The sequence below is a fragment of the Caretta caretta genome, chromosome 10, assembly GCF_965140235.1.
Source record: "Caretta caretta isolate rCarCar2 chromosome 10, rCarCar1.hap1, whole genome shotgun sequence".
Classification (NCBI taxonomy): domain Eukaryota; kingdom Metazoa; phylum Chordata; order Testudines; family Cheloniidae; genus Caretta; species Caretta caretta.
In genome coordinates, this window is record NC_134215.1 from 22224351 (window position 1) to 22252190 (window position 27840).

General features: G+C 39.5%; 1 protein-coding gene and 1 long non-coding RNA gene across 13 annotated transcripts in view; one reads left to right on the forward strand and one right to left on the reverse strand.

The window, feature by feature from the left end:
* MRTFB (myocardin related transcription factor B) overlaps nt 1–27840 on the forward strand; it is a 194077-nt gene that overhangs the window by 89869 nt on the left and 76368 nt on the right. For 3 of the 12 annotated variants that reach the window (XM_048868380.2, XM_048868374.2, XM_048868375.2), the window contains exon 1: nt 24363–24728. The exons of 4 other annotated variants lie outside the window; for them this stretch is intronic. Coding sequence is in view for 7 of the 8 variants with exons in the window: in XM_048868374.2 (XP_048724331.2) it covers nt 24608–24728 (121 nt within the window). In the remaining variant the exon portion in view is untranslated. Of the gene's footprint in view, nt 1–24360; nt 24789–27840 lie in introns of those variants that run through there. 5 more of the 12 variants (XM_048868377.2, XM_048868370.2, XM_048868368.2 and 2 more) reach the window with 3 other exon arrangements.
* On the reverse strand, nt 758–27342 carry LOC125644428 (uncharacterized). Its single transcript, XR_007359002.2, has 3 exons — nt 26994–27342; nt 21716–21818; nt 758–939 (listed from the first exon to the last, which is right to left on the reverse strand). It is a non-coding gene; the product is annotated as an uncharacterized LOC125644428 (long non-coding RNA).

Here is a 27840-nt window from a genome sequence, read left to right on the forward strand (position 1 = left end):
TTACAATACCTTCCATTGTTCATCATTATTCACACAAAATAGAACATGAAGTGTGGTTGTCTACATGATTAAGTGAAAAGCATACTTTTTCAGTACACTAAGTATACTTGGAATGCTATTTTCTTATGAGTTACTACATGGAATCTGTTTCTTCATCACCTTGTGTTGAGTTAGTGCTTTCTAATTTGACAAAGAAATAAATCCTGGGACATTAAAGGCAAGATGAAATAAATCTATATGTCTGAGTAATAGAGAAAGTTCTTTCATCCAAGCCTGATGCTAATGGAATAGCCATACATTTTTAATCTACCCTGTGTTGTTTGGGTTCTGTCCAGTTTGAGGAATAGCTCTCTTTTTTGTTTTTGTTTTATTTGCATGATTAGAGGGCAGGGAAAGGGGAGTGGACTCTATATGATAAGTTCTAGACAATTTTGGTGAAGTGATTGTTTGTTAGTTCATTTACCTCCTGTTTTAATGAAACTGTAAAATTGCTCACAACTGTTCATGATTTCATTCCTCAGATCATTGATACATAAAACTGAGGTTAGCCATGCTCTTATTTCCAGACAGGGGTGCATTGCTGAGATAATGATGCTTTATTGTTTCCTGTGTGCAGTGTGTTTCTGGAGAACCTCTAATAGGTGTCTCCTCTTTCAAGTAATGATGTTTCTGCAGGCTGTGGTATGGCAGTATGAAAGGAGAGCATTTGTAGGCCTACAGAAAAGTAGTGGGAAGAGAGAACATCAAGTATTTATTTTTGTCAGATTTTTTTTAATTGTAACGTATCAAGTATTAATACAGTGTTTCATCCAGTATTTTTAAATTAAATTAGTTCATGGAAAAATAAGCCACATAATTTCCAGTTTTCTGCTTCAGAATCTAGAGGTGACAGATACACAAAGGGGTTTTTAAGGTGCATGGAACACCATATAACAGGGCCTAGGAAAAAAAAGAAAAGAAGCTGAGGACACTTTCAAATACATCAGTTACAGAATAAATAAGTTATATAAAAGCGTGAAATTACATTACTTCTGTTCATCTTTTAAATCTGTTTGTGACTCCATTTTTCCACTGGTGAACAGAGTACATAGGCATAACAATTCTTATTTAGATGGAGACTATTATATTCCTTATTTTGTATCACAGCCTTAACTTTTCAAACAGGGGGATGTCTAAGGAGATCCATCTACAGGTCAGGACCATAGGAGCAGGATGCCTCATGGGAAAGAATGTGTCATTTGCATTCACCTACCTGAGACCCATAATACAAAAAGAACAGATGTTAAGAATAATCATTCAGTGATTAATTAAATAATAGGTTGTGATAGTTGTCATCAGCAGATGCCATTCTCCTCAGCAATGTAGCTTATCACAGATGCCTTGAAATTTTTCACAGCTGAACATATCACTAGGACAGCTTATTGGATGTTTTACAATACCTGTGGTACTACTAATGTGTTGTAATGGGAGAATTCAGTCCCTCTCTGTGGATAGCACTACAGAGCAACTATTTGAAATATGTGCAATATATTAGGAAAGTGTGGGCTGCAACACAAAGGTAGGCTGCCACACTCCTGGGTGGTCCACTGGTGCAATTGCATTCTCCAGTCAAGCTCTTAGTAAATCTTTAACTCCATGTGACTCATGTAATCTAAGTAAAAGCTATATAAATGTAATATTTTGAGCTGTATATGTTGGACCGAGTATAGAAAAAAATATTTAATAAAAAGCAGGCTGCAGTATGTCAATATTAATTCTTACAAGTACAACAGTGCATTTCACTGCAAGGTATCCTGGCCATGTACCCACACTCCACCATTTACAACCATAAAAAATGGCAAGCAGTATTTCAATCTGACATGGATTGATTTATTTTTCAAAAATGAGAAGGGTGCACTGGTGGAAAAGGTAATGAAAGTCCCAGTCCATCTACATCTTCACTAAATGAGCCAGTCAAAAAAATAAAGAAAGTGGAAAGCAAATATGATGACATGTACTTGAATTTTGGATTCTCCTTTACCGGATCAGATGAGTACCCATTTCCTCAGTGTGTTATAATATAATGGTTATTTAAAATTTTTATTTACAGTATTTGATTCTTTTCTAATTAGTAGAGAGTAGGGTTGGGTATTTACTTACACAGCACAGGAATTCAGATTTTACACCAAAAAACTGAAAACACAATATAGTGTTCAAAGTTGGACAACTATTTTGTTTTAAAATCAACAAATAACACAATGTGTTATTAACTCAATATTAACAATTTTGTTAAAGTTGTGGGCCTCAGAGAAAAGTTTGGGAACCCTTGATATATAACATTTAATAATTTAAACCAAAATGAAGACTAGAGAGACTCCCACCTGTTGAAGATAACCCCGCAACTGTTGTTCCAAGTTAACTGATATTGTAGCTAGTAAAAGTTCTGCCATGTGTACGCTGAAGTTATTTGTACTCTGTTGGTATAGGCCTTTATTATCAAGCGTTAAAATATAAAAAATAAAAAATGCTTTTCAGCATAAAAGGACCATCATGTTTTGTTGTCTGACTGTTAGTGATGGGTGTTTCATGCAGTGCACGCTTAGGACACTATTTATTTTTCAGTGTAACCTTCCCTATAATTCTGATAGTGTCCTGACTACTGTGCATGTTAGAATAGTGGTTTGGAAGCAGATGCATGTTCATTTTAACAAAGGTGATCCACTCCACATTCCTTTTCAGAGATTCAAAGTTCTGCTGTCAATTATTAGAACAACTTCTGCACTAAACCCACTCATTGAAAACTCAGCTCCTTGAAAAAGTTCAGGCCACAAATCTGTCTTGAGTTGCCAGTACAGTAGCATTTCAGTGTTGGCAGATGTGAAAGTAGCTTGAAGATAACCTTCCACCATCTGTGCAGCCTTACAGAATTCTTAAGAGGCAGATCACCATTCACAAGTCCAAACATCTAACATAATACAGATACTAGCCTTGTAATAATGGCACAGGCGGAACAGAACAGATACTCAAACAGCAGTTACCTTAGGACATGACAGTTTAATATGATACAGTGAGGAAATATCAAACGTAAAACTATTTCAGTTAAAATTGCAGTTGATTCCCTTCCCATTGTTTAAAAATCAAAACAATAGAACGAGTAGGTCATGAAATGAGACAAAATAGCCTTCAGGACCACTCAATTGTAATGGAGCTGAAAGAAGTTCCATGTGATCCATGTTCCAGATAAATCCTGGAGTTAGGGAATGCAGGCCAATCAGCATCCCTTCCCCCGTTTGCTCAATGGGTCCTAGAGATGCCAAGGGCTGGGGGAACTAGTTGGTGCCCTCAGCAAATGTCTCCCACCTTACTTTTGGGGCTGTCTCCCCTCACTGCTGACCCCATCAAGTTCCCCCACCTGCTGAGGTGGGTGGGTGGAATTTCTCTGTCTGTTTGCCTTTACGTCTATAATCAGTAAGAGGCTTATGTAGTCTTAAAATTATAACAAGAAATCAGTTTGGTTAACCTTCTTTAGCATATAACTAGAAACAAACCACGTATGACAATTTTAAAGAAAAAGTATTATTTAACATTATATATGAAATTTTCATCCAGTGAGCACTTCTTGGAGTGACAGTCCCTACTGTATTCCACTGTGGGTTACGCATGCACACCATGGACTTGGAGTCAGAGGATTGGTCCATTGGTCTGTGCATGCACCTTGGCTTGCCTTTTGCCTCAGACTAAGGCAATAAACAGCAGAGCGGACTGACCACCCCTTCAGTTCTTTCTCACCACCACATGGTCCAGGTTGGAACATTTAGTGTCATCGTTCTGAAAAGCAATATTAATCTGTTGTAAATAGTTCATAGTTTTAATAATTCTTAATTTTGATTTAGTAGTTTTAATAATTTTAGAACCTTTTAAAGTTAGATTAGATCATGGGGGATCCCCACCCCTCGGTGCCCCATTTGGGTATCAAACTATGCACAGAACTCCAGGTTTCTAACTCTGCGCCTCCTGTCCACTATCCTTCTTGGGTCAGTGACGACCATCAACGCTGGCTCTACTGCCTAGGAGAAGCTATGTTGTGGCTCAGTGCAGTATTTGCCAGTCCTTCCCCAGCCATACCCTGGAAGGGTGGGCACTTTGCCTTTGCAAGTATTTCATGGCGATGGCCATCACAGTCCAATTGGACCCAGTCTGGGGAATACCCCCGGTACATAGGCCTGAATCAGCGAGGAGTGTGCCTCCTGCTGCAAAGTTCAACTCCGGTGCTGGAGTATCCACCCTCAAAAACCTACAGCGGGGCCTAGTTGGGAATTTAGGAATCACTCGTAATCATGGGACCAAGTCTTCTTCCTCTAAGTCCACTTTAAATAAATCAGACGTGCCTGCAAGCAAATCCACCAGCTTGGCTCATGAGGATTTACTAATTTCCATAGGCATGCCAAGAAAACATGGAAACATTGGGCAGCTCCAGACTGTGCTCCATTGGTACCAATGACCCCGGTTCCTCATAAGACCTGGGACCCTCCAGCACCAGTGAAGACTGACCACCACTGGGTACTATCATTATCACCAGCATTGACAACCTGGACAGAAAGAGTCCCCGTTACACCTGAAAGGTCTGTATCAGTGGCCACACCACAGGATGTTTTTGCTTTCCCAGATCCTGCCTTCCATCAAGACTCTCCATTTCCAGGGAGCTCATATCTCTTCCGAGAGACCTGCATGCAGGACAGAGCATATCACCACTGTCTCCCTGTCCCATACACAACGTACACCTCTTCAATGGCACTGGCGATATCGCCACTGGAATCCAAGTCAGTCTTTTCCTTCTCCAGAGATTCAAAACCATTGGAGGAACTGCTCCTCCCATACTGCCTTTACCCATTTCCCAGGAGACCCGCTTTGGGATCAACCACTGCTTCACCTGACTCGGAGTCACTGGTACCCCACGCCAACAAGGCTACCTATCCATCCCTTCTGCTGACCATATTGGGAACTTTGGGACCAGTGCCCCACCTTCAGAATCTATTCAGTCCGCCAGGGAGTTGCCACCTTCCTCTCCTCCGAGGGAAGCATCACATGTACTCCGGATCCAATGGAGGAGTAGTACTACGCTCTGGTTCCACTGGAACTTGCCAGATTACCATCATCATTGCCAGATTAAGCAGTGACCTCGGCATCCCCTTTCCCCCCAGATGACTTCAGGCAATTCCAGGACCTTCTCTGCAGAGTTGCCAGGAAACTTCAGATATGCTAGAGGAGATCCAGGACTGCCAACACAAGTACATTTACATCCTCCACATCACTTCTTGGTCAACGAGGCCATACTGGAGCTGGCTAGGAAGTGTAGTACATCCCTACCGCTTGTGTTCCTACCCTCAAAGTGGCAGAGAGACATTATGTGCTGGCTAAAGGTTCAGAATTTCTTTTCTCTTACCCAGCTTCTAACTCAGTGGTGATCGAGGCTGCTTCAGAAAGGTCCAGGCAACAGCAGACAAGAAGGGTAAATGCTTAGATCTATTGGGGAGAATGATTTTCTTGTGCTCTAGTCTTCAATTCAGGCTAGCTAATTATTAAGCACTGTTGGCTAAATGTGATTTCCTGAACTATGCCAAGTTTAAGAAATTAGCCAACAGTTTCCCACAACAGAATTGTACTTGTTTCCAAGCCTTGATAGAGGAAGGAAAGTTAATAGCTAGATCCACCCTCCAATCTGCAGTCAATGCGACTGATGCTTCCTCTAGAGCTATGGCTACTGCTACTGTGATGTGAAGGGAGTCCTGGCTCCATGACTCAGGGTTCCCCAGGGAGGCCCTGAATGCAACTGAGGACCTCCCCCTCGATGAATCTCACCTCTTCAAACAGAAGATGGATGTGTCCCTACACTCCCTGAAGGAATCTAGGGCTATCTTTCGATCACCGGATATATACACACCTGCCTCTAAGAGGAAGTTTCATCACCAAGCCACCTCATGAAGAGAGAGGGCTCAACACTTCTACCATCAGAGACCCTACGAACCACTGCATAAAAAGCAAAGGACTAAAACGTCCCACTTCCCTATGCCCACCACACCAGCCTTGGCATCCTAATCCCAGACCCTGACCCAGCAATATTTTTGATGCGAGTTTGAGAGCCCCGAACCACTGAGCCCAACATCCACCAAACCCAGTACTCCATTTGGGGGTTGTCTAGCATTTTTTATTGACACCTGAAGTGCGATAACAATGGACAAGTTTGTGCTGAATGTCCATCCACGCTGGCTATATGATTGAGTTTGCAATATTACCTCCTCCAAAACGCCCTTCCCTATCCCTCTTCTTGGACCAATCTCATGACAGTATTCTTGCTGAAGGGGTGAACTCCTTATTGCAGTGAGGAGCAATAGACAAGCTTTTATTCAACCTACTTCTTCATACCCAAAAAGATGGGTGGTTGGAGATCAATCCTTGACCTCCGCCATGTCAATCGCTTCATTCACAAACTCAAATTTCACACGGTAACATTGGCAACAATAATTTCATCTTTAGAAAATGGTCTTTGATTCACAGTACTGAATGTGAAGGATAGTTTACTTTCATGTTGACATTCATCGTGTCCACAGATGATTTCTCAGATTTATGGTGGGCTCTGACTGTTTCCAATACCGAGTACTACCCTTTGGTGTAGCCACCACCCCCAGAGTCTTTACCAAGCTACTTTCAGTGGTAGCAGCTCACATCAGGGTCTCCTCGTTTTCCCATACCTTGACCACTGGCTCCTCACCTCCAAGTCTCAGTGAGCTGTAGCTCACAAAAGCTTATGCTCAAATAAATTGGTTAGTCTCTAAGGTGCCACAAGTACTACTTTTCTTTTTGCGAATACAGACTAACACGGCTGCTACTCTGAAACCAAGAAGCCTATAGTTTGACTTCTGTGAATGATGTTCCGCATCCTTTCCTCACTGGAAGTCAGCATAAACATAGAAAAATCTGTTCTTACCTCTACGCAATCTTTATTAACCTCTTTTTTGCCAAGACACAACATTGGCCCTCACATGTATTTTATTCCATTCCTCTAACCTCTCTCTGGTCTTTAGATCATTGAGTTCCTAAGGGGAAAATATAATGTCTTATTTTTGTTTTGAAAGTGCTACCAAAACCTAAACAATAAAATTAATAGGAAAGGAAATACATTTTTAAATAAGTTTTAATAATTGTCTGACAATATCACTTGAGCTATAGTAAGTCTTTTAGAAAACTTTTATTAAAGAGGCAGAGTAGACCTGGAAGTCCAATTCATTTTGCAAATTGGGCTCAAAGTACCACTTAAAAAGTATCACACATGAGGAAGAAATTGGTAAGTGTTTGTGTGTGTGTGTTTTAATAAGAGAAAAAATAAATCTTCTAAAGATTTTCTGGAATTTAAATATTACATAGTTTAAATTCCCTTCACATAGCAATTTTTCAGGTATGGATGTCAAAATCTGTACAATTATGGGCCTTATTTTTAAAAAGAACTTAGTTCTCATTTAGGAACCAAAATAAGTGGCCAAGTGGCCATAGCACATTGAGTGCTGAGCTCTCTTGAAAATCATGTGACACAGTGGGAGCTGTTGGCTGTTCAGTGCTTTTGAAAGCTGACCCTTTTCTTGGTGCCTGAACAGTGGCTGATCTTTTTTGAAACTCTGGTCCTAATTGTTGGTGCTGTACATTTGAAAAACTGCTCCGCACTATTTGAAAATATGGCCTCTCCAAACAGGTTTTATTCTTTGGAGGTTTAAGAGTTAAACTTTAGTTAAAGTTTAACCTAATTTGGTGACCACATCAGTGCTCTCACAAGCCCTACTCTGAGATAATTATTTCATTGGTGCATCTAAGCATGCTCTTTTCATATGAGCAGCAGTACTGTAACTATTCTGTGAGAGTACTGGCAAAAGTGCTGTTCTCTTGTACTGTTAAAAATTCTGCAGATGCAGGTATATGGAACTTGTTCATGGATTGCAAGCCCTTTGTTGGAATCATGTTATCTCATCCAGGTTATAAAATGGCTTTACTGGATTGTGGCATGACTGCTTTCATTGGGAGTGCTTTCAGACGAGGTGCTATAATTTGCACTCTGCCATTCTCCTTGCTTCAGAGATTTTGCATGCAAATCATAGAATATCAGGGTTTGAAGGAACCTCAGGAGGTCATCTAGTCCAACCCCCTGCTCAAAGCAGAACCAATCCGCAACTAAATCATCCCAGCCAGGGCTTTGTCAAGCCTGACCTTAAAAACTTCTAAGGAAGGAGATTCCAACACCTCCCTAGGTAACGCATTCCAGTGTTTCACCACCCTCCTAGTGAAAAAGTTTTTCCTAATCTCCAACCTAAACCTCCCCCACTACAACTTAAGACCATTACTCCTTGTTCTGTCATCTGCTACCACTGAGAACAGTCTAGATTCATCCTCTTTGGAACCCCCTTTCAGGTAGTGGAAAGCAGCTATCAAATCCCCCCTCATTCTTCTCTTCTGCAGACTAAACAATCCCAGTTCCCTCAGCCTCTCCTCATAAGTCATGTGTTCCAGTCCCCTAATCATTTTTGTTGCCCTCCGCTGGACATTTTCCAATTTTTTCACATCCTTCTTGTAGTGTGGGGCCCCAAACTAGACACAGTACTCCAGATGAGGCCTCACCAATGTCGACTAGAGGTGAATGATCACATCCTTCGATCTGCTGGCAATGCCCCTACTTATACATCCCAAAATGTCATTGGCCTTCTTGGCAACAATGGCACACTGTTGACTCATATCCAGCTTCTCGTCCACTGTAACCCCTAGGTCCTTTTCTGCAGAACTGCTGCCTAGCCATTCGGTCCCTAGTCTGTAGCGATTCTTGCATGGGATTCTTCCGTCCTAAGTGCAGGACTCTCCACTTGTCCTTGTTGAACCTCAGATTTCTTTTGGCCCAATCCTCTAATTTGTCTAGATCCCTCTATATCCTATCCCTACCCTCCAGTGTATTACCTCTCCTCCCAGTTTAGTGTTATCTGCAAACTTGCTGAGGGTGCAGTCCACGCCATCCTCCAGATCATTAATAAAGATATTGAACAAAACTGGCCCCAGGACTGATCCTTGGGGCACTCCGCTTGATACTGGCTGCCAACTAGACATGGAGCCATTGATCACTACCTGTTGAGCCCAACAATCTAGCCAGGTTTCTGTCCTCCTTATAGTCCATTCATCCAGCCCATACTTCTTTAATTTGCTGGCAGGAATACTGTGGGAGACCATGTCAAAAGCTTTGCTAAAGTCAAGGAATAACACGTCCACTGCTTTCCCCTCACCCACAGAGCCAGTTATCTCATCAAAGATGGCAATTAGATTAGGCAGGCATGACTTGCCCTTGGTGAATCCATGCTGACTGTTCCTGATCACTTTCCTTTCCTCTAAGTGCTTCAGAATTGATTCCTTGAGGACCTGCTCCATGATTTTTCCAGGGACCGAGGTGAGGCTGACTGGCCTGTAGTTCCCCGGATCCTCCTCCTCCTCTTTTTTAAAGATGGGCACTACATTAGCCTTTTTCTAGTGGTCCAGGACCTCCCCCAATCGCCATGAGTTTTCAAAGATAATGGCCAACTCCTTTAGCACTCTCGGATGCAATGCATCCAGCCCCATGGACTTGTGCTCGTCCAACTTTTCTAAATAATCCCGAACCACTTCTTTCTCCACAGAGGGCTGGTCACCTCCTCCCCATGCTGTGCTGCCCAGTGCAGTTGTCTGGGAGCTGACCTTGTTCGTGAAGACAGAGGCAAAAAAAGCACCGAGTACATTAGCTTTTTCCACATTCTCTGTCACTAGGTTGCCTCCCCTATTCAGTAAGGGGCCCACACTTTCCTTGACTTTCTTCTTGTTGCTAACATACCTGAAGAAACTCTTCTTGTTACTCTTAACATCTCTTGCTACCTGCAACTCCAGGTGTGATTTGGCCTTCCTGATTTCATTCCTGCATGCCCAAGCAATATTTTTATCCTCTTCCCTGGTTATTTGTCCAATCTCCCACTTCTTGTAAGCTTCTTTTTTGTGTTTAAGATCAGCAAGGATTTCACTGTTAAGCCAAGCTGGTCGTCTGCCATATTTACTATTCTTTCTACACTTCGGGATGGTTTGTCCCTATAACCTCAATAAGGATTCTTTAAAATACAGCCAGCTCTCCTGGACTCCTTTCCCCCTCATGTTATTCTCCCAGGGGATCCTGCCCATCAGTTCCCTGAGGGAGTCAAAGTGTGCTTTTCTGAAGTCCAGGGTCCGTATTCTGCTGCTCTCCTTTCTTCCTTGTGTCAGGATCCTGAACTCGACCATCTCATGGTCACTGCCTCCCAGGTTCCCATCCACTTGTGCTTCCCCTACTAATTCTTCCCGGTTTGTGAGCAGCAGATCAAGAAGAGCTCTGCCCCTAGTTGGTTCCTCCAGCACTTGCACCAGGAAATTGTCCCCTACCCTTTCCAAAAACTTCCTGGATTGTCTGTGCACCGCTGTATTGCTCTACCAGCAGATATCAGGATGATTGAAGTCTCCCATGAGAACCAGGGCCTGCAATCTAGTATCTTCCATTAGTTGCCAGAAGAAAGCCTTGTCCACCTCATCCCCATGGTCTGGTGATATATAGCAGACTCCCACCACAACATCACCCTTGTTGCTCACGCTTCTAAACTTAATCCAGAGACACTCAGGTTTTTCTGCAGTTTCATACCGGAGCTCTGAGCAGCCATACTGCTCTTATACATACAATGCAACTCCCCCCACCTTTTCTGCCCTGCCTGTCCTTCCTGAACAGTTTATATCCATCCATGACAGTACTCCAGTCATGTGAGTTATCTCACCAAGTCTCTGTTATTCCAATCACATCATAATTCCTTGACTGTGCCAGGACTTACAGTTCTCCCTGCTTGTTTCCCAGGCTTCTTGCATTTGTGTATAGGCACTTGAGATAACTCGTTGATCATCCCTCTTTCTCAGTATGAGGCAGGAACCCTCCCCTCTCGCGCTCTCCTGCTCATGCTTCCTCCCGGTATCCCACGTCCCCACTTATCTCAGGGCTTTGGTCTCCTTCCCCCGGTGAACCTAGTTTAAAGCCCTCCTCACTAGGTTAGCCAGCCTGCTTGTGAAGATGCTCTTCCCCCTCTTTGTTAGGTGGAGCCCGTCTTCAGTATCATTGGCAAGAATGACCTTGAGCAGATCACTGCAGACTACGTGGCTCTGGGAAGAAGGATAAAGGAGTTTGAGGGGCAAGTGGTGTTCTCATCCATCCTCCCCATGGAAGGAAAAGGCCTGGGTAGAGACAGTTGAATTGTGAAAGTCAACGAATGGCTACGCAGGTGGTGTCGGAGAGAAGGCTTTGGATTCTTTGATCATGGGATGGTCATACGTAAACTTTAGGGTCATCAACATGAGTAAACTCTCAGCTGGCTTTCCACAACCATGAATTAATTACACACTTTATATTTGCACTGTAAAAGTAGAAGGAGTTACATTTTCTTGTACTTTAAAAAATCAGCCCCTCTCTTTTTCCACCTGGACCTGCCTGGGGGCTCAGTTGCCTGAGCTCTGGGAGTTGGTGCCACTAGTTTAACCCAGGGCATCTCTTCCTTAACTGGTCGGGTCAGTTACCTCACCGTCCTACGCCTCTCTACCAGGGTGACGACCTTGTCATAGGTGGAAGGGTCGTTCTGGCTTACCCAGGTGCGAAGGTCTGGCAGTAGTCCTTGCATGTACCGGCCGATGACCAGAACCTCTAGTATCTCTTCTGGAGTCCGAGACTCGGTTCAAAACCACTTTTGTACGAGATGGATGAGGTTATATAATTGGGACTGCAGGGTTTTGTTTTCCTGGTACCTCCACTCGTGATACAGCTGGGTCCATGCTGCAGTCATTACCCCAGATCTGGCCAGGATCTCTGCTTTCAGCTGGGGCTAGTCTGCCGCAGCCTCTTCAGACATATCATAATATGCCTTCTGGGCCTCCCCACACAGGAATGGAGCAAGGATGCCAGACCACTGTTCTCGAGGCCAAGCCTCCCGTAGGGCTGTCCTCTCAAAGACCAGGAGGTATGCCTCTACATCAGCCTCCCGCATCATTTTCTGCAGCCAATTGCTGGCCTGTATGACCCGCGTCCCATCATGGCTGCGGTTCTGCTCTGTAAGGGCCTTCACCTGGTTTACCAGTTCCTGCAACATAGCATGGTCTTGAGCAGCCTGGTCCATCAACAGGTGATTAGTCTCTTGCTGCAGCCACACTGCCTCTTGTTGGGTGGCTGCATGGACACGGGTAGCCTCCTGCTGGGCAGCTGTGGCTTGTATCAGTGCCCACAGTATGTCATCCATCATGATGAAGGGGAAAAAAACAAAACACCTCTCCCTCTTTTTTTTTTTTTTTTTAAACACCCTCCTTCTTCCGCCACGCTGTTCACCCAGTCCCACTCCTGACACCAGTGTGATAAAGGTCCTCCTCTGCCTTGGTGGGTCCTGCACTTTTTGGCAGATTTGTTCACCTCAGAGGTTCACAGCAGCCCTCAGTTTGGCCACTTCTGCTAGAGGCTCAAACCTGCCATTCGCTCAGCTAATCTCATCACTGGCCAGCATGGGGGAAATGGAGAACAATCTCCACAGTCTCGTTGTCCCACCTAGTGGGTCGGGGACAGGCCAGATCCCTTTCCAAATTAGACCTTCCCTTCTGATGTTGCTCACAGACCAGGTCAACTCCTCCTGTGTCCAATCAGGAGTTGGGGGGATGGGGGGAACCCAGGCCTGCCATCTACACCGGGTTCCAGCCCAGGGCCCTGTGGATAGAAGCTGTCTACGTCTCCTGTATCAGCCACATGACAGCTACAGCTACAACTCCCTGGGCTACTTCCTCATGGTCTCCCCCCAGCACCTTCTTTATCCTCACCGCAGGATCTTCCTCCTGAGGCCTGATCACGCTTGTACTCCTCAGTTCTCCAGCAGCACACCTTCTCACTCCCTGCTCCGTGCACTCCTTCCATTAACTGATAGGAGGCCCTTTTTAAACCAGGTGTCCTGATTAGTCTGCCTGCCATAATTGATTCTAGTATGGCTAGAATCTAATTGGCTCCAGGTGTCTTAATTAGCTTGCCTGTCTTAATTGGTTCTAGCAGGTTCCTGATTGCTTTAGCACAGCCCCTGCTCTGGTCACTCAGGGAACAGAAAACTATTCATCCAGGCTAGTATATTTGCCTTCTACCAGATTCCTGTACCTACTGGTCAGGGTCTGTAAAAGTAGATAAAAATCAATGATTTAAAAAAAATTAAAAATCAGATTTTTTTAATTTAAATCGGATATTTTTGATAAAATGCTTTTTGAGGAAAAAACCTATCTAAAGATCGTTTTAATTAAGATACATTATAGGTCAAAGATATCTCATCATGGAATAGGGATTATAAATTCTAATTCTATAGTATAAGACAATATATTCATGTAACATTTAAAAAAAAGTTTTGTAAACGAGTTCCAATAGTTCATGAATTAAGGACTCAATCTTATGGGGTTCCAGGGGCTTCTGTATAGATTATTTAGGTTAATCTTTCTGTCTACCCAATGGGACTCAGTGCTCAGTCTAGAAGATACCATCAGAGATGCTTAGTTTTGTAGTTCTCAAACTGTGGATTTGTGTCTCCAGAGATAATATGCTTGTTAACAGCAAAAATGTTTTTAAATAAATAAATAATATATAGAGGTGAGAAATAACAGACCTTACCCCTATTGTCCCTCTGCAAATTTGTGTACACAGAGTCCATCCCTTACCTCTCTCTAAAAGTGCAAAGTTTCAAAAAGTTCAATGAACAGAAGATTGTTGGGGGCGGAATAGATCTGGACAAGAAGAAGAAGTCTGAAGATAATGTGAGAAGGGAGCCACAGGGAGTAGAAACAAAAGTGAAACTGTTTGAGCAGCATGTTCCAGAAGTCTTGAGGTCTTTCTGAGTTTAGCCTTCATTGATTTGAGATCTACCATACCATTCTCTCACTAGAAGGGAACACCTATAATGGCAGCAGGCCATAAAAGAGACCCAGTTTGGGAATAAGAAGCATTTAAGAAATATATGTTTGCTGAGGATATTTTAAAGAAAGTCACACCAGTGAACTGGTGGAAGTCACTTAAACACCTGGATTCAGAGACTGTTGAAGTGATAATCTCACTTTTAACAACAGTAGCTTCTTCTTTCGGTGTAGAAAGAATATTTTCTTCCTTTGGACTAATTCGTTCCAAATTGAGAAATTGTTTGGTGCCTGAAAAAGCAGGAAAGCTTGTTTTTCTTTTCCAGATTATGAACAAACAGGAAAATGAAGGTGAAGAGACTGAGTTAGCTGCAGAAGCCAATATTTTAAGTTTCTCATGCTGACCTGGCTGACGTAGTTGATATTTTTTAATATTTCATTTAACTATTTTAGTTAAAAACAATTTTAACAAAAACAAACCTGATTTTAAAAAACTTGAATGTTTAACTGAATTCAAAAATTCATATGCTTGTTTTGTTAAAATATTATATGTTTGCTGTTGAAGAAAAAAATCCAGAATACATAACGTTGTTGTTTTAGTTAAATAAAACAATTTAAATGTCTCTCTGGTGATGTTCTCCTCCTAATACAACATAGCAAGAAAATCCTGCAAATATTAATGATTAACCTGTTGAATTGGAGATATTTATGAAGTCATTGGGAGGTGAACTATCTGCTTCAGTTACCTTTGGTAAGTGAAATAACCAAACAATCATTAATTTTCTGATATAGCTGTAAAACTAATCTGAAAAGTTTTCAAAATAAATCACTTAAAAATATATATAGTGTGTACCTTCTAAAAATGAAGCCTACATTTATCTCTGAGTTGTGATGAATATGTATTAAGGTTATAACAGCAAACAAGAATGCACTTTTATGTAGAAATCCATGATTAAATTAAATCGAGTCTTCCTGACTAGTGATTTAAATCAATTTGAATTTATAGCTTTAGCATTTATAGCTTTAGCATTTTGATTTCAGACACCAATGCATTTCTTTTTAAAAAGGCAAGCAAAATAAAAGTAGAAAACGTTAAGTTTATCCATTTCTTTTCTTTTTTTAAAGTGCTGGAAAAATATTTGGTAAAATACACATGCCGCTTTTTTATGTTTATAACTAATTTGTGGTATGATTTTGGTATCATGTTTTAAAAAATGCTGTACCTACACACTTGAAAACAGAATTATTTTAAATAAATTTTAATTTCTAGAGAGTAGTTAGGAAAAGAGGTTCTTGAAGACAGGACTAGGTAAAATGGATGAGTTAACTCTTCAGTTTTTATTGTCTGTTGATGTAGAAAAATCTGTAATATCTTTCAAGGATTGCTTGTTTTGCAGAATTCACATAGCTCCTATAAGAGCACTAGAACTAATCTTGGTAACCCTTAAGCATGTGAAGAATATTACTCACTTGTGTAGTCCCACTGAAATCACTGGGCCTATTCATATGCATTATGTTCACAGGATCAGAGCTCTCTGTATTATACACAATCACTTGTTGAATGCGGTGGTATAGTTCATTATGTGTGTAGCTGATGAAAGTTAGTTTATAGAAGGGATTCTTTTAGTGGTCACAGGGTTACATTTAATGGATTTAAAATAAAGAGATTTTATTATAATATAGTACTTTCCTGTTCCTACATTCCTACAAAAGTCTGGAAAAACTGAACTTACTGTTGGGTCCATTGCAGGAAAATTAGAGAGGAATATATAGTAGAGAAAATAGTGTATATGTGTTTATTATATACAGTGTGTGTGCACTGTTTTTATTATTGTAGTGTGGGGGGGAAAAAGTAGTTTTATTACATCCCAACAACAGAATAAAGTTAGTTTTTAAAACTGTATATAGTGCATATTGTAATATCTCCTGAAAAGCTACTGATGTTTAAAATATCCATTCATCAAATGCAGACCCAAACTCTTACGCTCTTGCTTAGCTCTTTCAAAGTTAAGATATCAGCTTTAAAGTTTGTAAATTAAAGGATGAAGAGACCTTATAAACTGAAAAGAAACCATTTCAAATATTGTATAATAGTCTTTTTTTGTTTGCATTTGGTCTATATGCTTTCATAACATAGCTTCCTGTGTTGTGTTTTACTGCACAACTGTTAAAGCAGAGCTATAATTAAAGTAAAAGTAGTTGAAGAGCAAAGCAGTAACTAGCATACCACTAATGCTACTTTACAGCAGGATGTAGATAAGTCAATATTCTTGTTAATGGAACTGTATCAGCAGATCCCCACTGTAGGAGTATTACACCGTGTCTAGAAAGGCACACCTGATATGCAACTCCTACATTGGAGAGCTACAGAGACAATATGTTCAGAGACTTCTGTGTACAAAAAAGTTACTTTTATTTCAAGTGTTACCTATGCCTCCATAATACCATGTTGTATCCTAATGCACACATGCTTCCAATGCACAATATACATAGCATGATTTCATTTTGAAAAAAAAATTAAAAATTGCTCTTTCTTATAAATTTGGAAAGAGACAGATGTAACAAAATAAAATGTCCATAGTCTCCAAAATGGAAGTCAGTGGAATTGTCAGAAAACTCCTCATCCATGACTTTATCTCGGCTAAGCAATCTTTCCTTTGGCAGAAGGTCTTTTTAAAAAAAATGAAATGAATCAAACTAACTGTACATGTTGCCATTTTATCTGTCAAAACTATGGTCTTTGAAGACAGATATTATTCAAGTATAATGGAAATCATAAAATGCCAAGATGGCATTTTTAAGTCGTGGTGGAAATCTTCTTTAGTCTTTTTGCATGTTAAGAAGTGTTACAAACTTTGAAGGTGCCTAAGAAAATGTCATGATATAGCTGCATTGAATGTTGTTCAGAAGCATGTATTGAATAACAAAGCCTTTTTTATTTAATGGTAGCTTCTTATTGTGTTTGGGGTTTCTGTATGTGCATGTGTGTGCACACGCTGCTAATGACAATATAGATAATAATTTCTTTGAAATACTGATTTATAGATTATAATGGAGAGTGTAAAAAAAATTTTAGGACATGCCTGATCTTCAAATTGTATCCATCTAGCATGGGTGTATCTGGGAAATGAAGAATTTGAAAACTCAGAGATTTAAAGGAAATCATTCCAAAACAATATGCAGCACTGATGCTATTGGAATGAGTGTTAACTGCTATTTCATTTAGCTTTTGCATTCATGCTCAATTTGAAAATATTCCTCTTTTGTGAATGTTTTATGCACATCACTTTACCAGAACTCTTTGAAGACAGAATTGTCATCTGATAAGTATTAAAGATTGACAAACCTTTTAAAAAATGTATGTGCTGTGACATCTGTTGTTACAACAGACTGTGTGTATAACTGAGTAAAACGTGATGGTTTATGGGGAAGGAGAAGTACAGTAAATGTTAAAATGTTACTATTGTCAGCAAAACTGGCAAACAGCCTAAGGTCTAGTACCTGAAATAATTAGAAGAACTTTGCAACATTGTGCTAACATTTGACATCCCTAACTGACACTTCCTGAAACCATTTGTGGACATTTAAGGAAAAATATTGAAACAGAATAGCTTGTGAGCCTTAATAAGATTAATTCCTTCTCTCTTCCCCCCTGTTTTACTTAATACAGCAGCACATGCAGTGTAACAGTTCCAAATGCAGCTTTTAAAATTAGTAGCATGATCTGTTTTCCTGTTTAATGATTCAAAAACAACTTTCCATCTAGTTGAGTTGTGTTGATTTAGCAGATGAATTTTAACATTTGAGTATGTTATCTTAACTGGCAGTGTTTTAATTATTCTTATTTGTGAAGTTCTTGCCTCTGAATCCTTGGGAATCTGTTTAATAACCTCCTAATTAATTAATTTTGCTTAAGTTATCTGAATTACACATGGTAATAATAGCTTTCAGAAATGTGTATATTTCATACACTACAGTGCTTAGCTATTGTTTTATTTTACTAGGGTGGTAGTGGGACATTCACCCAAACACCCATGACTTCCCTCAAAATACTTGATTTTCCTTGTAGACATCTAAGTTACTCAAAGCTGTTATTTTTGTTGATTTTATTCCTGAAGTACCATCCAGGAAAGGCTTACTTGTTGGAATATTATCACCAAAAATGGTAAACTTCTGTTTTCTTGGTAGGTCGCTCAGTTAATCAAAATACTGAGCCTGCCTTCAGTTAGGTAAGTGTTACCTCATGTTCAAGGTTATAGGTTAACAAAGACTTTATTGGAGATCTTGGGAAGATTATCTTTCATGACATGCGGTATGACCTTCAGCTCATAGTAGGAATTCAAGAAGAATGATCGCCCTACACTGAAAGCAGGCGGACTGTTGTCCAGACTTGCTGGAGGAAGACGGTAGTGCTTTATGGGGGGGGAAGAGGGGAAGTGGAGGAGAACAAGGTAAAAAACTGCTGCAAAAAGGAGGTGTTGGTCAGCTTTGCAGCACTGACTCACCCCCTTGGAATGTAACGGTGGAAGGCTTTAAAGGTGCAAGCTCTGGTATTGGAAACCCCTTTCTCCATGCAGCAGGCAAGGCAACACCCAACCTCCCTCCCCTTGAGGTGTGATTATCAGGTGGGTTTGAACCTGCTGTGGGCATTGTGCTAGTTGCTCCTTCTTATGGGGGCTGGGACAGAATTATTTCCCTCACCACCATATTGGCTTCGGTGGAGTGGGTTTTTTTCGCCTCCTGCGCAGCAGGTGTTAGGGAACACCTATTATGGTGAACACAAAGGTGTGGTAGGCTATATGTCGCAACTTATTTGGTGCGTGTGGGGCGGATGTCCAGTGCAGGTACTTCATAGGGAGGGCATCCAGTGACCAGATAAATGGTCTGGTAAAGGACTTAAAAAGGAGGTGCTGGTTAAAGGAACGGAAAGGCGTGGGGTTTGGGGATCCTATGGTTGGAACGGCAGGGAGCCAACCCCCCCTTTCTTATAGCCCACCTTACCCCTCCTACGGGGGGGAGGGGCATGGCGTGGCATGGATGCCAAGGTTCCAGCAATGGATTTGCTAGAGGGACCTGGCTGGAAAAAGAGAGGGGAGCTGGTGGAAGCCCCCTCCAGAATAAACAGAGTTTACCTGCACTGTACACTTTTGTCTGCCTAGTAGTCCCAGACATCTAATAATAAAGTTGTGGCCTGATTAAATCCATATCAAGTGTCTTCTGTCCTTTCTGTATAGCTGGACAAACTGTTCCTTGCATTAGAATGCCCAAATTATCTAATGCGGCATTATCAATCTTTTATCCGCATCATAACAGAAAAGTTTTTTTCATGGACTTCCTACCTTTCCATGTACTTATTGTCATATAACATCCCTGTGGCAACTACAGCATTTGCTAAAATTGGAAAAATAATATTAGAAAACTATTTTATGTCTTAGCTGTCTTTTAATGCTTGCAGGGTATTAGTCTCACTGTACTTCTAAGATCTGTGTTTGTGCATTATTTTCAGTGAAGGTGTCTGCAGAAATGTACATAATTCTGGAAGTAGTTAATTACAACTGCCAATAGCGAATATAGGTAGTTTGTGCATTATTTTTGTGGCACCCACAAAAATGCCTTTAAAAATTCTTGTCAGTGACATGCAGTTAAAAATATGTGCACAGTGTTGGAACAGTGTTCTTCAAGAGAATATAACAATTAAAATATTTGTCACTTTAATTAGCAATATATGGTAAAAGATACAACTTTTACAACAGGCAAATGAAAGTATTGATGTATAAACTGTCATATTTCCAAACTTTGCACTCAGTGTAAGATAAAGATAACAGTAGAGAGGAACATCTGATTGCAGTCTTCCCAGGAATACAGGCCTTCTTATCTTGTTCCTTCCTCGTATCCTCCTCTCTCTATTCTACTTTATCTCCTCTGTCATCTTCATTCCAGTTTTCACAGATCTACATGCAGTCTTCAGGATTCCTTTATCATTTGCTCCCACCTCCCTGTGTTCCTAGTGCTAATGTCTTCTTTTCTGTGACATATGAAGTTCAAGTGATCACCTGCTAGTATTTTTCATGGTAGACTGTCTTGTTAATCATGTTTGTATTTGATTTGAGTCTGTTCTCTGAATCATTTTGGAATTGTTTCAGGATCAAAATAGTATTTTAAAAAATCCCACTTTTTTAACATACAAAACACATCGTTTACCCCTAAATCTTTTTTGTTTGTATCTTTTGTTACTCCGTGATCAACTCAGTTTAACTAATAATTTGCTTACTATTTTATTGCAACAAAGAATCTGTAAAATAATAGTCTGGTGTATCTGTAATTGTGTAAGAATATATTGACCTTGCCAAATTTTCATATAGGTCCCTTGAGAAATGTTTATATTCTATTTGCCTTGAAGTCCTTCTTTGGCTGTGCCCAGCTTCTCAGCAGTATACTTTTTCTCACTCATAATAAGTGTTTGGACTTAGGCAATGGGAAAATTGAGTTGATTTATGAAGGAGTTCTTGCATAGTACTTTTTTTTTTTTTTGCACCGTTAAAATCAGTATGAAATCAGATGCATTACAGCACAAATTAATATGATCTTATATATTATGGATTTAAGCAAAATGTTATTTAAGATAATTGACATGTATCATATATTGCAAGCAATTTGCAAACATCAGATTTTTAGAGGGTAGAACCAGCTTGAAAACTACTATGATGCACATAATTTTGATGCCTTTTGTCTCTGAAATAGCTAGTGATGTTCTTTTCTGTGCTTGTGCTATATGGGCTAATTATATTTTCTGATCCTTAAAAATGTAAAGAATTAATTCTGTCACCAAGATGGCCCATTCTTCTTCAGACTGGTGGTTGGTTGATAGGGTTTCCAACTGTCCAAATGCCATGGTAATAATGTTTTTCAGGAATCCTGAAGTCCCTACACATTTATATCCTCTTATGTATGAAATTCTGACCTGATCTTTATTTTCCATCTGCTACCTATTAAGGAAGAATACTGAAGAAGATAGTGAAGGGAAAGGACTTTGCTAGTCATCCAAATTGTGCCAGACGCACTCATCATGAAGTCCTGGCCATGTCAATAGCTTCCCTATTTTGGCTTACTCTCCAAAAAGATCTTTTAGGTCAGGAGTCTGCACTCCCCTGTGTCTTGCAGCATTGCTGCTGCATGGGTTTTCCTGAAAAGGCAAGGTGATTACTATTCTTTTCAATTTCCATTTAAAAAAATCGTTATAGTACGTGGAGAAGTCTTCAACTCTTTTCTAAAGAAAGAAAAGTGAAATCATTGTGCTGCCCAACTGTGGACAGTTCTTGTGATTTCAGACTGAAGTGCTCCATCATTAGACATAAGTTAGGGTCTGTGAGATCTCACCCCACATATTGAGGGTTTTTGTTTGTTTTTTTAGAGTAGCTAACAGCACTTCAGAATGAGGTACCCTCTGTCTCACTGGAAGATGAACCTGGGCCTGAATACAATTCTCTGAGCGTGTTAGAAAAGATGCTTTGATGCAAAAGATGGCCATTTGATCAGCTAGGAGAGCGGGGACAATTACAGCACGTAATGTAGCTTTAGTTAACTTACCTCCAATACAAACTGCTCATTAAAACTATTCCACATTTTAAATCTAAGATCCTTTCAAATTTTCACCTTAGTTAGGAAATCTCCTTACCCTCTTTGCATCCTGCAGTTAGTAAGGAGAATGGAAAAGGCTTCACACCTTTAGCATTAAGAAGACATTGCATATTTGCCTTACCTGTACCTTAGTATTCAGGAGGTCCAATTATCTCATTTTCATATTGTGATGAGAGGAGAAGAAAAGTGGATGATGTCCATTCTTTTGGCTTAGCATAAGAAGACTTGAAAAACAAAATTAAGAAAAAATAACCTTTTCTCCTGTAGCATATATAGTAACTTTAAAACTCAAAATGTTCATATTAGGCCAGTTTCTGAAAATACACGTTTGCATAACTTTGAAGTCAATGCGCCTAGTTGTGAGAAAAGTTACACTTGTGCTTGCACGGTTAGAGCCAAAGAGAATTGTCAATACTTCAAGATGCGTTGCATACCAAATAATTTTTAAATACTTCTAGATATAGTAAACAGTAAAATGTTTAAAAGCTTCTTAAATATTGTTGAAAAACTTTGCAAGCTATACTATTCTATTTAAAATTAGATGTGGTATGTTATATATTTTCTGTATTTTATTTTCCTGTGAAAACAGACTGGTTAACTCATCCTCCTTATTTGCACATAATGTTAATTCTCTAATCATTACATCAAAATCATTTCAAAAGTTGGTTGTGGTGCTGCAAACAGAGAACTGTGGCTTTCAGTAAGGTATGACCCATCAGAAATTAATAAATCCTTAAAAGACCAAATTTTCTTTCAGACATCCTTAATATTAAAGAATGAGGGAAAAGAAATACATAAAGACGTAGTTTTTCAAAGAGCTGAAGTGCTAGCCTCCCTTGATGAGGATGGGAATTGTGCCTGTAAAATACACTAAAATACAGTAAATTACACTAGAATGAATTGTTGGCACAATTCAGACTACTTAAATATACAGCTTGTGCCTGCAGTCAGGTAGTTAGAGGTGCCAATATTCATATTTTCACTCATAGTTTAATTGCAGTTGCAAATTGTGTCCACTGAAAAGGGGGGATACCCACTTGAAAAGGTTGCCCAAAATTATATTACATAAATGGAAAATTTTCTTGGCAGAGCGGTTAATAATCAAAAAAATTTCTTTTGAACATGTGGTAAGGTAGAAGTACATTACAGATATATAGAAATATTTACATAAGACCAATTTACGTGATTGGTACACTTAGTAAAGGGAATTTTAGATTCCTGTTTGAGCATTGCACTTGAATATTCATTTTTCATGCACAGAATGGAGTCACCAAAGATACAGGGAAAGTATTTTGTGCTCACATTAGCACATAGATCAAAACACTCTCGTTTATGAATAAGGATACCATTTGGTCACGGCGGTCATGGATTCCGTGATTTTAATGAACCTCCGTAACTTCTTCGGCTATAGCCCCCACTGCAGCCACTGTGGAAGGGGCTGGAGTTGTCAGCCCCCACCCTTCCCTGTGGGGCTCAGGCTTTGGTCCCCCTAGGCAGTTAGCCCCCCCCCCTCCTGTTTCCTACCACCGGTTATTTTTAGTAAAAGTTACAGACTGGTCGTGGGCTTCTGTGAATTTTTATTTATTGCCCATGACCTGTCCATGACTTTTACTAAAAATAACCGTGACAAAATCTTAACCTGATTTATTAACATACATGTACACTTTCAGTTGTACACTCTTTTGTTATGTGACAGGCAAAAGTTGTTTATAGAATTAAAGGTATGTTTAGGAAATATTGCAAGGTCTTATGACTAAGCCACTTAAAATTTAAGTGATTTTGACCATTTTTTTTTTTAAATAAATGTTTGTCCTTTAGCCTTGTATTGAAAATCACAGCTGTAAAATATAACTTTGCTTAAGCTGGTCATCATTTAAGGATATACACTGTATTAAAACATATGCACACAAGAGGATTGCAGTTCGGTGGAATTTTGCAGCCAACAGTAAACTGAGAACACACATCATTACTGAAAAATATCATAGGATTTACTCATATTTGCAGCAGAATAAGTTTGCCGTTACCACAAAAATCAAGTCCTAATGGTGCCAAAGCATTCCAGGGGGCCTGAAGAAAAACTACTCCAACCTCCTAGTTGACACTGAAAAGGTATGTTGGTGACTAATATAAAAGATTGAAAGGTTCATGCTGGTGAGAATGGGAAATCAGAAAGACTGTGTAGGAGGAAATACTCTGGACTGACTGCTCGAAACAAGAGTAAAAGTTACTGCCTCCTGAGTGTAGTGCAAAAGGAAAAAATAGAAATTTGCAGTTTTAAAAATTTATTACAGGGAGTAAGATCTGTGTGTAGCAAAGGTAGTATATGTACATTTTGTAGTGTAAACAGTATTACAGGAATCAGTTGCTTTCAGATTGTTCCTTACTTGTTCTTAAGATTTGCAGCTATGCTGAGTAAATATGCTTCTGCAAAATAGGACCTTCTTTATTCTTTACATAATCTTCTTTTTAGACAGCTGTTTGTTTATTGATTAAACTTAATGAGTAATGAATCTGCCTGTCAGGCCAACATAAAGTATATCCACAGCCTCCAGCAGCGTTTAGAAAGAGAGACCACAGCAACTATTTGTCTTAGATATCAGCAAAGGCTGCTCCTTCAGCAACTGCTGGATTTATTTTTAACTGCTTGACTCAGTGTTTGTCAGATGATTCTGATGATCAAGCTGCATACTGAAACATAAAAGTACGGAGGAAGCCAGGATAGCTAAAAGGGAAAGGAGAGTGGTTGTCTGGGAAAGGGGGTGGGATTTGTGAGTTTTGCTTCAGAAGCTCAGTTTCCCTGTCTGGAAGAGAGTTAAGGGCTTCAAACAGATTGAGTGTATTTGTAGGTCAGACTGGGAAGTAAAGGGCAATGGCTGCTTTCAGCTGCTTAAAGACATAATTGCTCAATTATTGTGAAAAGGAACCGGGGAGCAGAGTATTCAAACAGTGTACTGCTGGGTTGCAAATTGGTCTTTTTCCTGTGTTGGATGTTGCCATTCAAAGGAGTCTCATCATGATCGATAGCTCCAAGAAGCAGCAACAGGGCTTTCCAGAGATTTTACCTACTGGAGATATTGAGACATTGAAAGAAAAGGAATGTCTTGAGGTGAACAGCCAGAAAAGTCTCAAGGAAGGTCAGTTACCTGCTGTTTGGGGGGCAAAAAAATGCAGACATGCGACAGTAAATTCAGTCTGTAAGTGCCTGCTCTAAAATTCTTTACATAATTTTTTTTGCATGCATGCAAATACTCTGCTCCCTTTTCAGAGCATTTAAAAGGCCAGGTTCATTATTATTTATTTTATTAAGTTGCTCTCAATTAAATGCTAATGGCTGAACAGTAATTAAGTTCTAAAGGAAATTTAGTAGAAAGTGATCATTTCAGAGTGATACTCAAATGCATTTGTTCAGTCCATGGCACATGTTGAAATGTGCCCTGAAAGGATTTCACAAATTGCTTTTAACTAAAGAGAATAGAGCTAAGGATTTTTAAACAACGATGTGTTTCTTCCTCATTTTTAGCAAAGGATGCTGTTGCTTTCTCCTTTCTGCTGCCTACTTACACAGTTTGCTTTTTTTCCTGTTTTATAGTTGTTTTGTTTTTCCGTTACATATTGTGAATCTAAGCTTGCATTGTTTCTGAAATGATTCTGCACACTGTGCAGTTAATTGGCAAAGCAACATTAACATGAATTAGCTTGTAACAGTCCAGCAATCTACTGAGGCACATAGTGTTATCTTTCAGTACTGACAACTATTATAATTGCCACCTCATGTATCTTGAGTAGTTTTCTTAGTATCATTCATTGGGCTGTAGCAGAAATTTTGCCAGGAGACTGCTGGTGCCCAGTTACCTGATGCACTTGGAGATAACTGGATCATACGGAAGGAGGAGGAAGAGGCTGATAGAACCCCACTGCCTAGAGCACAGCTCCTCAATTTCTGATCCTGGCATCCTCAGCACAACTTGTAGTCCTTTGCAATCAAGACTCCAACAACATTTACCCTACCCAGGCAGCCAAAAAGCCCTCTCTTTTTTGTAGACAAAATTCCTTCTCCCTCTATGTGCCTTCTTGCATTGGCCTTCTTCATACCACTGGGCTCTCTGGATGACCTGTAGTTGAGCTAGAGCACTTTCCTTGGTTCCTGTAAGATAGAACTGACATTTTGTTCCCTCAGGAAACTATGCCTTCTGAATTGAAATAATATAAGCATAAGGGTCTAAAATATATTGGTAAATTTTAAGAAGGGAAAATTGCATTGCAGTTATTACTAGACCAGATCAGAACATCCTTGCCAGTTTTTCTTAAACAAAAAGATAGAAACTTTTCAACCAGCTCTAGATATGGCCAAAGAGAAAACATATTTTATGTTATTTGTTGCTTTTAAAGACAGACTACTTTTTTTAACATGTGGAAGAACACCAAGATAGAAAGAAGTGCTCAATGGCTACTGTAGAGGACAGCCAATATCAATGCAGTAATAAAAAAGGCAGCTTACACTGAAAGGCACAGGAACTTGAAGAAGGGTAGAGAAAAAATACGTATTGTAACAGAAAAGATGGAGAAGAAAAGAGATCTATAACATGAGGAAATAAAGGGAAGGATAAGAAGGAGAGAAAGTAGTGAAAGAACCAATAAACAGAAGAGTGGGGTGGGTTAATAAATAATCATGTAATTAACATTCTTTATTATATATTTTAAAACCGACTACACTAGAATTGCACATAATATATAGAATAATGTACTCCAGCTGTACATTACAAGGTTGTAATTCCATCAGAGTGGTGACAAACCACAAGTATTGAATCTTGCAATAGCCTAAATTTATGTATGTCTTGGGGATTAAATTATTTAATATTAATATGGTTGAAAATTGAGGTTCCCCCAACCTCTTTTTCTTTCTTTTTCTGTATTTTTTCAGCATCCTTGTGTATTTGCCTTCCTTCCCCCTACAAATTTTTGCCACTTGGCAGCTTGAATTTTAAAATGAATTGCACTCTAAAGGGTAAATAAGTATAGTAAAGAAATAATAACTTATTACATTTATTTCATGCTTTGACATTCATTACTGAACAATGAGGGAAATTTCTGTTTTATTAATCAGGTTTAGGATGCCATGTATACTCCATTGCAAATCTGCCTTGATGTTTTAGTGACACAAACAAAAAGGGTCAGCTTTGTTGTTGTAATTTATAGTGTCACCAGAACATTTTAAGGGCTATACTAATTTATGCAGTTCAGATATATAGTTCTATATTATTTTTTATGTAAGTGACACTGTAAATCATTTATTTGAACTATATTTGGTAGAACAGTATTTTCTAAAATAAGATTATTTGAAATGTTAATGATTACTTTCTTATTAAAATAAAGATTTGGCTACGTCCACCATCCCTTACCTTGAAATCCTTTTGGATGGAGGATTTTACAGATGGTATTCACTAATGGTGAGAGCCATGACGATTCTCACAGGAAAACTCAAGAATGAAGAAATTAGAATTCTGCTGGCAATCCAGTATTGGTTAGGTGTCTTATTGTAATTCTAGATGATGATAACCGTTTGAAGGTCCTAATGTGATTTGCTTAAGTATGCTGAATTTTAAAATCCCTACACAGTAAAGGTAATTTCCCACTAATCAAGAATATTATAAGCTTCTCCCTTTTTGATTAATTATCGTTTATAAGAGAAAAAATGTTTCTGTTGCTGAGTGTTAAAAATTACAATGAAAATGAAACCCATACTAATTTAAAAACAAGTTACTGTATGAAATAAAGGGCATTAGGAGTTTAGAAGATGAAATTGTACAAGGTACATTTCATAACTTCCTGTTGCAGATCGGAGGGAGGAAATCCTAACTACCCTACTTTCCTGTAAACAACCTCAGGCAGGACTACTTTGCTTTCCGTCCATTTTCAGTGAAAAGAATTCGAGATCCAAATTCTACATGTAGATTTAGCTAGAAATCTTCACTGTATTAACCAACAAAAAATCTTTTTAAACTGTTAGTGTAATTTTATGGTAATATCTAATCATATGATTGTACTTCAACAATGTTTTCAAAAATGTCAGACATGCCTAAGTCACTTAGACGCTTAAGTCCCATTATAAGTCAATGGGAGTTAAGTTCCTAAATGACTTAAGTGCTTTTGCAAATTTGATCCTAGAGTCTTCTGTTGTAGAATAGCATATTTATGTACCTACAGTAGTACCTACAGGGCTCAGCTGAGATCAGGGACCCAATATGC